Below are 12,346 nucleotides of genomic sequence, written 5' to 3'. Positions count from 1 at the left end.
TTGAAATTTATTGAAAACTCGTTTTTAATGAATTTTACGATAATATATAATGCTAATAATAGTGATATATCTATAATTAACTTTCATTGATTTAACTTAATTTATACGACAACTCAATTAACTTACGCCATTAATAATATTAATGTCTTTAGATGGATGATAGAAATTTATTTCACATCTTCGTTGATTAGATAAAGAAAAGCACGATCCATATGTGTTATGATATAATGGAAATAGACCGTCGTCCGAACTATAACTTATTGGAGCGTGAACCTGTGGCAATTTGTGCCTCGCGCGCGAGAGTGCGGATATGCCACATAATTTAATCTCGCCTCATTATATAAAGGAAAGTATGGCATATTTAGTTATGATGTCAGATACTCCGCGATTTCGCTGTTCGTGCCGGATATCGGGCCGACTATCTACGTAGCCCGAGGCGTCGTAAAAAGACGACGGCGGATGCAGTAATAATCGCCTCGCGCCATCATCGGTTCCGCTCTAATAATAAAAAATAATAATAACGACTAGAGAGAAAGAGAGAAAGAGAGAGAGAGAGAGAGAGAGAGAGAGAGAGAGAGAGAGAAGCTCTGATCTTTTCTTTACGCTTTTGTAGCGGATCAAGGTGTACAGGCGGCCTCGCATCAGCGGCAGCTTTCACTGAAGTACAGCGAGATCCAGCAGCGGCTGATCGATAATCAGAGTCTGCTGAACACCTTGGAGAAAGCGGGTGGGCCGTGTAGCTTGGAGAATCTACTAGCGGAGCTGAAACGCCGGGTCGAACAGGATAAGGAGGCGCTCCGACAATGGACGGCCTTGAGGAAATCGACCTCTGGACCGGCGAACACGAAGAATCCGGCCCTCGCCGCCAGACTGTTGCAGTTTTCGAGGGGCTGCGCGCTCGCCCTGCAGTTTATGAGCGAGGATAATCCACAGGTAAAAATTCACATTAACACCAAGCATCATTTCCAAGCAACTGGGTTGCTCGCGAAATTTAATCTTCATAATTGCGCGAAAGGATACACCTTTTTTCTTCCCTCATTTTTGCGAGAAAAATAAAATGAAGTTTTCCACCCGTTTCTAGATATTAATTTGTGCGACGAAAAGACGTTCGCAAGAGAAAATCATTTTCAAGAAAGAGATGAGAGGTGAGGAAAAAGAAACGCTTCAGACTCGCTACCCGAACAATACCGTGTAAGAGAGCCGATTATCGTTTTATCTACCCACGAAACAATTCGCGCAATCGTCTCGAGCGTACAAAAGCGTAAAAAGATGGCACAGAAGCGATGACGAACTATTGAAACAATGGGCGCGTCGTTAGTGTGCAATCGTAATTTGTTTTTCGCGCCTCGTGAGAAATTCGTATGGTCGATCGCAACAATAAAAACGGTGAAAAATTTGCGCCGAGATTGCGTGGGTAAAGCGCGAGAAAATGATTTCGAAACACACGACACACGGTATAACACGGTATGTACAACTGCTACGATTCCCGCGGGATTGCGGTTTGCGACTTCGGAGTTGACGCGTCCAAGACGATCCACGGACGATATTAAAGGCGCCGTTTGTAACCACCATGGAACCCCACAGGGAACTTCACAGCGCGGATCTAAATTACACGAGTTTACTCTTGTACCTGCTTACATTCGATTACACGGCCAAAATGAAATCTTGAAGTCGCTTGCAGCTCGATATCAAATCCCCGAAAATTATCCGTGATTAATAAGTAAACGTGGTGGGATTGCTGGGATAAACCGCTGGATAGGATACAGATTAAAACGTAGTAATATATGTGAGATACATCTGTGTGTTTATATTCGCACGAGTGGGAATTATGCACGAATATAAATTATTTCTGTCGATGACTATAGCATATAACGCGTTTTCGATTCGAACATCACTCAGAAACTTGAGTCGGAATAAAATATCATTATACGGCATATTAAATGGCCTACGTGCGCTCGCCTACGTACGGTTCGTTAATAATACGTTGAAAAACGTAAACGTTGAAAATACACTGGCAAAACGTACGTCACGGAATACGGATGCACGACGGGGAAGAGATATTAATGCGAATCAAATAAAAATTATTTTTTAATCAAGTAGAAAAGTGAGCGCACCTGGGCACCGCAATTTATTGCAAATTCCATCGCAGCTCGCATGTTTTTCATAATTTACGATCGAGAAACGAGATTACGGAGTTTCGAATAACATTATCCCGTCGAATTTATCGTAAAGTCAATGTACAATATTCATGAGAGAGAGAGAGAGATGTTTTCAAACGTGCGCGCGTGCGCGCGTGCGTCAAGTATTAATGCACGCAAAGCGTTAATACGGGCGTTATAATTAATATCGCATATATTAATGTCGAATCATAAATTACCGCCTTTGGGGAACGACGATGCACACATGATAAATATTTCATGTGTCTGACTACCATCGCGCCGTGAGCCTCACTAAAAATTACAAATTGAATCCGCGTCGTTGCCGGCCTATGCGCTCGGTTTTCAGCAATCCTTTTAGAAAAACGCGAAATAACGGCCTGGCTACGATACGCGATTTACGTGACGCGACACGCAGCGTAACATGTCTCCTATGAGGAGAATAGCAATTTATATTTCGCGAGGCAATGAGAACGACGAAATAATTTGCGCGCTTTGCCTTTGCCTTTTCTCTTTTTGAGATAGGAAGGGAAGAATAACACTCGTTCTAATGGAGAAAACAACTATATTTAACATTCGATCGAATTCACAAAATTCAACAACGATGACGTCTGTCTGAATGTTTTCGACAAACGCACAATGTTCATCCTTTCGAGAAATTTAGCTGAAATTCGGTTAGAAATGCGGCGAAACCTGCTATCGTCAGGTATTTAAACGGGTTCTCGATAATGAATGCGCGCGCGACGCCGCTTTCACGACTGCATTACAATTATCAAATTGGAAACAAAAATACGCGAGTAATTATCTCATTTGCAGACGCCAATGATGGCGAATTGCAGAAAGGGTGGAAAGTGGCACCTAGATTGTTATATAACAGAATCAAATTGGAAAACCGGCTTCGGCATGCCAAAACGCGTTAATTGCTTTTCGTTGAGTGCATTTTAATTGAAAGCCTAGAATCGACTGCAAACCCCAGTCGAAAATGGAACGAGTGGATCGAGGATGCTGCGATTGTTCAGTAGTTCCTCCATAGGATACGAGGTATCAACTCGATTGCGTAGTAATGATACTTGGTATTTCTAATAACATAACTGCAAAGAAAAACATTATCCTTCTTAATATAAGTTTTTACAAATTTAACATTTATAATGAAAAATTAAAATACAAAAGATAATGCCAATTAAACATTTCGCCTCACTTCCTCTGTCGTATTCCGACATTGTAATAATTTTCCCTAAATTTTCTCATGTTCCATGGATATTAAAAATAATAAGAAAGCTCTACTGAATTTTTCAATTATGAACTATTAACATAAAATTAGAGCTAAATAAATTAAAAAGTCATAACAATGTTCAAATAAAAAAAAGAAACGTATTCTCAAAAATCAGAATCTATCTAGTAAGTATCTTACTTAGTTATGAAGAAAAACAAGGTTCGTTGTAAACAAAAAAAAATAAATTCAGGTATAAAAATAAATACTCAGATTTTCAAGGAAGAGGATATATAGAGCTGTACTGTACTGTAAAAAAGGAAATATTTTTTATGTATTTGTATATATAAGGCCTGTACTACATCATGAGCTATCTCATGCAGGTATTCCATCTGGATGAGAATCTCGGCGACGACTACGAGGAGGAGTCCAGCAGCGCCGGCTACCACACGGACGAGAGTTGCAGCCCAACACCGGAGCCGGTTGTGACGGGCAGCAACTGCGAGGTTCTCAGCGTAGAGGAAAATTGTTCAGACTTAACCTCGGCAAATATCACGGTGGAACAACTCGCCGAGAGATACGGCGCTCTTTACGCCCAGGCCAACTTGCATACCCTGGATGCATTGGATGCACTGGAGTCTCTTAAGGACGCCTCCGACTTGAAAGCAAAGATTCTTTACTCGGTGGTTGTGGTGAGTACCGTTTTAAATTGAATAATTACAAACGTATAGACAACAGAAAGATACTTTCAACTGTAATATCACTTGTTAAAGCGGTCACCTAAGCATATTTGAAATCTCGTAGTTGTATCTTTTGTAATAATTAATTTTAATATTAACAAAAATACTCAAATCAAAAAATATTAGAATAAATTAAATATTTAATAAAAAATATTTTAAGTAGACGATAAATTTAAATTATAAGCTAATCTGTAAGAGAGTCAGTGACGTTTGATGAGTAGCATGACTATCGTATATAGTATAAATTACGAAGTGAAAATTCTTGTCGGGAAATTCTGTTTTTTTTTCTCGTCAATCAATTTAACGTGACTTCCGTCGGATGAGCAGGGTCAAATGCGACAAAAGGCGCAACGAGGCGACCGCGAATTATTATACGAATAGCACTCAATCATCTGCAGAAACGTGTAGGAATTAGCCACGTGCAGGCGCAAAATTATCATGCGAACGTTCTAATTATACTAATTGTACAATACGTTGCTGTCCCGTTTCAAGCTTGGATTGTTAAAAATAAAAATTAAAAAGTTTTTCACTAAATACTTTTAACACTTACACTAATTACTTTTCTAATACCAATTTAATTTAATTAATAGAGAGTCATAAATAATTAATTAATCAATTAATGTTATAGAGACATCACACTATAGAAAAGAAAACTATTTATTTTAATCGCGATGTAATTAACATTTTAATATGACATATGTGTTTATATACTAATATTCATATATCAAAATACGATTGATATTGCAAAATGATCTTAATGATCAGTTTTTACTATAATTTCTCATATTCTATTTTAATTATTAAGAGTATACGATACTGGAAGCCACTTTGATTTTTCTCTTTCTATAAATACACAATTAAAACATTGTTCTAGAATATTGTTTCATATCGTTTTACACAGATAACGTTAAAATGTACACATTTCAATTATTTCGTAATACGCAATAAAAGATCGTTTTCAATGAAAATTTCGTTTAAATCATTAATAGATGTAATTTAATCCTGCGATATTATATAACGTTCGCCGTTTATACTAGAAAAATAAATAACATTTATTTAACACATGCCACGAATAAATAACAAATTTACATCCTCATGTAGCATGTTCTACAATTTCGCATTGAAGAGAGTCATACAAATCTCGTATTTTGCAATAGAGATAAATTCGAGAAATAATGAAGAAAAAGTCCTCGAAAATGAAAAGAATAATCAGTCTAATGTATACGCAATTAAACTGGCATACACGTGCACACGACCCTAGACAGCTAATATGTACAGAAATTGTATACGTCGTCAAGAGAGCAAACGCAGTTCATGTCAAAGGTTTCAGGACATGCAAACACAGTTCATGTCAAAGGTTTCAGGATGTGCAACGAGATATTGGGTTACACCCCGTGTAATTCCCAGCAAAATCTGGTATACCGTAATTACATCGAGCGAGATTAAGCTATTTAATGTATCTCGGAAAATCTCTCTTGTGCGTGTACAAAATTTTTTTATAAATATTTTTTAATACGCACGTGTTACTCTTGATGCGTTAATATAAAATCTCGTCTGCATTCGGTTTACGTAAACAGGGCAATGTGAATATTTTTATGCAAGTGCAAATTTCAAAAATTAGATTGGACATTTTTCCAACCTCTTTAACCGTATAAGTGCATTGTTTTTTTCTTTTTTTTAGATTCTGTCATTCCGAATATATATAGAATATGCATATATAAAAATAAAATCGCATTAGTTTTATGTGTCAATACGATTGAACGTATCACAAACTGTCGTAGAAGATGTCGTTTTCGCACGACATTGAATGTTACCTCACAGATCGCTATGGAAACTGAATGTCGTATTCTCACATGACATTGAAAGCTAATGATATAACGCCAGATTGATCAATGATTATGTAACAAGATGTAACATGTGTCGTTGGAAAGTATCGACAGCATTAGGATCGAGAGTTTTCCACGTCTAGATATTCGTAGGAAAGTAGAAGCGCCACGCGGAATGCATCCCGGCCAGACGCGACGAAGTAGACAAGTAGCAGACCTTTCTCGCGATCGGATTCGATGTTCGCGAGCATCGGAAAAGTCGCGATTTCGCGTCATGGGGAAGAGAGAGCCGACGGAATCTAATGGGAACGCACACACTCGATCGAGAGTGCGGTGTGTCGACAAACACTTGTTCTCCACTTGCACTCTCGCGTCAGATAACGTGAAAGCCGGGGATGCCAACGGGGCGACACACGAGGCGTGCGCTTCGCGTGTGATGCGCACAGTGTTTACACGTGCGCTGTAATCACGCTTTAAAGGCTACCATACCGGATCTACCGTCGTGCTTCTTTCTCTCCCGTCGAGAATATTCCCGTCGAGTAATATATCCCCGGTCAATCTAGCCCTCCCGGGGCAAAAAAAAAATCGCGTTGTTTTCCGCAACGTTTAAATTATTAATATTAAATTTTGATAAGCGAGAGTTTATGATATTAAAGTTTTTTTTAATTAAAATTTCTGTCAAGCGGATAATGAGCTCCCGCCTATCCATCTCTGAAATTTAATTTACGGGAGATCCTCTATCTTCAGTGGCTCGTGATTTAGACTGTTGATACTTCGGGTTGTCCGACAAAGAAAAATAGTCCTCCTTTTTTTCTTTTATCAAACTAATCGAAATATACGAGGAATAAAATGTGGAATGGATAAACATGCGGAGAATTAAGAAGGTGAAATGCATGTAAAATATGATTCTATGCATTTCTACGCACGAAAAAGAAAAGGTTCGTTCGATTTTTCTGAGTCATGACAAGTGTAATTTAAAAGGATGAAAATATATCTCATATAGTAAAGTCAATAGATATCTACCGTACATTAATGGATCTAAAAGTCTATGGATCTTTGGATCTCACATTGTGTCGACAAGCAATAAGTTTCTTCTATCTGTTACTGGTATTTATAAAGTAAACTTCTTCATTGTAGGAGAAGCATAAAGCGACCCATTTCCCGCGTTCGTCGCGTCGTCTCGTTGATCCAAATAATTTCATTATTGCGGAAAATTCAATTTTATGATCAGCGAAGTCTTTGAGCAAAAACTTGCAAACCTCTTACGACACATTTTTGAAAAATATAAAAATGAATATTACATTGCAATTACAGAATTTAAATTAATTACACAAAGGGGTGCGAAATTATTAATTCTTGATATCTTATGATCAATTAAATATTTCTTGCGTTAATAATTGCTCTTTACATAGGCTTTGTATGTTTTATGATCACGCGTAACGAAGGCAGTTGTAATACAAACGAAGAAAAAAATCGATGTATCTTCGCGAAACATTATTTCCCATTAAAAACAAATAAACTCTTCGTTAATAATGATTGCGAAACATGATAAAGTGCTCCGAAATTGTCTTTAATTTTCGAGAAAATTGCATTATTTAAAGCAAAACGGGTAACTTGCGGAACAAGCTGTTCCAAACTTCATATTCACATTTCATATTGACATTTAATATTTTTTTTTATTTTCGTAAGAGAAAAGTGAAACGCAACGAATAACGAGAAAAAAAAAAGATAATGATGAATGGGAGTGTGAGAGATAACTTTTTATATGCGAAAGTTAATCTTAAAATGAATTTCGAGCAGAGAATCGACGATTTTTGTGTATATAAGTATGCTGCAAGATTATTTTTACTATCACCACGCACCTGTCTCCTGTCCGATCGATGGACCATTAACGTCAAAGCCGCCGGAGGGAAAAGAGCAAAGGGATGATCGGATGATACGAAAGGGGGGTCGAAGAGAGGGCGCACTTTTGCGATAGAGTATAGTCGGCAAGAGAGCGACAGAACGAGAGACAGAGAGAGAGAGAGAGAGAGAGAGAGAGAGAGAGAGAGAGAGATATGCTAGTCCGTCAGCCTGAGGCTATTAGATACTTTGCATACATGGATACATACAGGTACCTTTCACACGGATATCTGGGAAATCGATGAACTAAAATAAATATCCACGAAGAAAGCGACACACACGTGCTAACACTATCCCTCTTCGATACTTCACGCGCGCGCGTTTATGTCACCTTGTAGAATGGGCTGTTGTCACTTGGTCGATAACCCGACTGGGATGATTTGTAAAATACATATATTTTCGCCAAGAATTGCTACCACGTGTGATTTCGACGAATGACAGAGCTGACGGCCAAGCACCGCGTCTTCGACATTTCTTTTCAAACGACGTCGTTTTCAGACGAGTTACAGCACTATTAATTGCATTACAAATATATATATTTACAAATAAAGTTATGTAATTATAAATAAATAAATATGTATATATATATATATATATATATATACATATTTATTTATTTATAATTATATTTGGGAAATTTGTTGAATATATTCCGTTGCAGACTTCAATCGACATTACAATTTATACTAAGACCCGAAATAGCCGTATGCATCTCTCACGCGAATATAACCGATGATGGAATAAAGCATAAAGAAGTGAAATATTGGCAGTCACTGATCGATTTTAAAGAAGTCGAAATCCAGTAAAACGGAGAGAGAAGCTTATTCTTCGCTTACTATCGTATCAAATAAAGTACGAAAGCAACCGCTTTCTTAATGCAGGCGAAAGGTCGAACTATCTCGCCGTCGCTATCTCGTTTCGCACACAGATTTTCCAATAAAATAAGCACGACGATGGCACTTCCTTATTGCCTCATACATTTTTGTTTTCTTTTGCAAAAAAGCTTTTATTCTCCAGTATACATTTTGAATATGTTCGTAGATATAATGCAGCGACGTGAATGTATGTCAATGCTGATAAGTCACGATACTTTTAAGAAAGCTACAAATCCTATAAATACCGATGAATTAACGCAACTAGAAGTAAAAATCTTTCCTAGATAAATTTTCTGCTATTATAAAAAGAGTAATAATAATAATAATAATAATAATGTCAAAAAATATATGTGCATGCATTTGTTCACTATTTATGCAATAAAATCATTTTAAATTTTATCTTAATGTTCAATTAAATCGAATTCTACAAAACCAATATACAAAATATTGCCGATGTTATCTTTTTGATACAATTGCAAATAATCGAACGTGATGCATCGATACAACTATTGCTCCGCGACTAATACGTTGCATAGAAGGAAGATGGTTTTCACACACGAATACGCGAGAAACATGTGATAAAATAGATATTGCAACGGAGGCAGCTTTTTTTCGCTCTTTCTTATACACCCACGTCCGTCAGAAATACTGCTTCTCTCAACTGTAAATGCGCAAAAAGAACTCAGGAGAGGGATGATAACCGTGTATTGTTCAGAGGCAATTCTTCATGTCGTTGTGCATACATAAATAACAGCTTTAGCTACCGATTACAATTCAATTTAATGCTGTTATATGGGCTACGGCCCACGCTACATTCTGGTGGTCACGCAGAGCAGTCAAAGTCTAACTTTAAGTTCTAACTCAATCTCGCGGGATTTCGTGTAAGCAGCTGTTCTGTAACTTTCGGCATTCTTGATACTGATATCGGCTAAAAGTTACCATGGAGTTGTCTATAAATTAAGTAACAGTAGCTTAAATGCCTCCTCTATGAAAATTGACAGTTGATATTTTCTTTCAAGTTCCCAATAGTAATATATTTACTCATTTATCAAACTTGTAACTGGTAAAATAATTGTGTTCATAAAAATTAAGTCTCTTCTTAATAATTCACTGGGAACATATTTCTCGATTCAAAGATAATGAGAAGTTAGTGCACAAATTAATCAAGATTCCGTTATAAGTTCCGTTACATTATAATTCTAACGTTCGAATGTTTGTATCGAGTTTCTAAAGTTGAGGGCTCCTCATGAATCATCAACTCCGATATCGATTCTTGGAAGCAACAGAAAATATTAGTTTACATAAATGGAGGAAGTTATAACGCATTGGACTTAGTAACATGCTTACTCGTTAAATCTGGTTTCTAATTTATAAGAAAATATATGAATTACAATACGGCAATCGCGAACCTTTGCATCTCTATAACGGTACCGGATGAACAGTTAGCCGCACTGTTCAAGACGAGCCGAGTTGTAAAGCGGTAATTTATCAACAATGCTCATAAATTACCATTGTAATCTTGACGGCAAAGAGGATTCTTTAGTGTCATGATCCCGCGAAATTCCGTCGTAATTGCGCGATAAGAACCGGAACAAGAAACGTACTCGTATGTCATCTAATTGAAGCGACCGGTGTTCTTACGGTGACGGTGACTTTAACACTGTCCTCGATTTCATAAATTGCGACCGATATATCCCTTATAATAAGTACGGAGCGGTAGAACGTGTAAGCAATATAGCTGTACTTTATTACTTTATCGTGTATCGGATGATTTGATTATAAATACATTTGGTACTTTGCGTGTAATATCGATTTTCAATTAGTATAATTTTCACCGCATCAGCATCAAAAAGATCATTATTGTATTTGGAATTACGCTAAATAGGCGTACCAATATAATTATTGGGATCACGAGCAAAGATTAATAGCTCGAAATAGAAATTTCTAACAAGTATTTCTAGATATTTTAGACGATATATGATATTAGTGCTACGCTTCCGGAATATTGCAAAGAATTAAACATTATTTTAAGATTCATACATATTAAAATAAAAATATATGATTTGTTTAATATTTATTATTTATTAATGATTTATTTAATATATAGAATACTGTTTTTTTCAACGATATTTTTTGCTAATTAATGTTTATGTTCAAATACAGCTATGTTAATTCGATCAAGATATCATAAAACTTTTGTATAAAGGACGTTATTTAATTCTTTGTACTGAAATAAATAATCTCGATGTAGAAAATATAAATCGTATGTCAACGTCAATCATGAATCAGCGCGTGTTTTAAAACACGTCTAACAACTCTAATCTCTACCTAACATCCGTCCGTGATAATCATACGATGTCGCACGCAAAACGTGCTCGACGTGCTTCCTTGTTCTCTATTCGTCTTAAATATCTGAATAAGCAATTACTGAAGAAATTCGCAGCGTCTCGTCGGAAATTATGAACGGAATTTATGATATATTTCTCTAATGACATATCTCAAAATTAAATTAAAGGCCACCACGTTACCAGTCGTAGCCTCCGCTAATTGTCATTATCTCGTCCTTTGCAGCTTTCGTGGCGTCTAGCTGGCATGGTTCAGACATCGCGGCGCCTGGAGGCCTTGAAGATCCTAAACGGCGCGGCAGCGGCTCAGACGGCCGCGGCGACTCCGGAGCTCGAGGAATGCATAAAAAGGCAACTGGCCACTTCCGGGGCACAGACCGGTTCTCGCGAAGTCGCCGAACAGGTGGTCAGCCAGCTGGAGAGGACACTGTACGACTTTCCATGTCTGCGTGGCTGCACCGAGGTCAAGAATTACGCCACCTCGTGCTCCACTTTGGCCTGGGCGTGCCTGGCACGTTCCACGCCGCTGGTGCTCGATGCGGCGCAAAGTCTAGAGTTCCGTCGAGAGGTACACGTGAGACATCACGCCTCCCCGAATCCACATGGGACCAGAATCAGATCGGTCCTGTGGCCAGGACTTCGCGAGGGCTGTCAAGGTCCTTGCCTTCACAGAGCCGTCGTACTGACCTGCTGAGGTACTAAAGTACTACGATTTTTTTGTAAAAGAAGAAGAAAAGGAAAACTTGTGCAAAATTGAAGAAATTATTTTATAATGTACAAATATTTTTCATATATGTAAAATTTTTCAGAAAGAAAAGCATACAGACGATCCTCACGGCGGTCGAACGTAAATAAATGAAACTATATAATTTTCCGACAAACGATAATAAAAAAATAAAATTTAATTAAATTAATTAATATTAAAATCATGTACTTATTTAACACTAGAAATCATTTTTGATCATTTTTATTTTCTTAATATCTTTTTTCTCATATTGAAGATATAATTTTGGAATTTTTCAACTTTTCATCAATTATTTCTTTATTTTAAATATTTCCCCCCTTTTCTTGTCGTTTTGATATTAGAAAAAATATTAATTAAAAAGATAAAAATAATTAAAAATAATCACTCGATATTTTTAGTGTCAATAAAGAGAAAAAATCTTCATTTTAACATACGATTTAGTTCACTATAATATTTTGAATAAAAATCTCGATGAAACTCGATAGATTTATATATATGGTTATAAAATAAAGCATGACACAAATAACTTTAAATTTGTACAATTTGT

The 12,346-nt window shown here is 36.9% G+C and overlaps 1 protein-coding gene across 5 annotated transcripts in view; it reads left to right on the top strand.

Moving 5' to 3' along the window:
- The window catches only part of LOC105432457 (uncharacterized), a 116,288-nt gene extending 104,539 nt beyond the window's left edge, over positions 1-11,749 (top strand). For all 5 annotated transcript variants that reach the window (XM_089081335.1, XM_089081322.1, XM_089081345.1 and 2 more), the window contains 3 exons: positions 614-933; positions 3,750-4,058; positions 11,281-11,749. In XM_089081335.1, coding sequence (XP_088937461.1) covers positions 614-933; positions 3,750-4,058; positions 11,281-11,748 — 1,097 coding nt within the window. In that variant the 3' untranslated portion in view covers position 11,749. The remainder of the gene's footprint in view (positions 1-613; positions 934-3,749; positions 4,059-11,280) is intronic.
- The last annotated feature ends 597 nt before the right edge of the window (positions 11,750-12,346 follow it).

Source organism: Pogonomyrmex barbatus, unplaced genomic scaffold, assembly GCF_055798465.1.
Source record: "Pogonomyrmex barbatus isolate J1 unplaced genomic scaffold, ASM5579846v1 scaffold1, whole genome shotgun sequence".
Classification (NCBI taxonomy): Eukaryota; Metazoa; Arthropoda; class Insecta; order Hymenoptera; family Formicidae; genus Pogonomyrmex; species Pogonomyrmex barbatus.
This window is presented reverse-complemented; position numbering and strand designations above follow the sequence as displayed.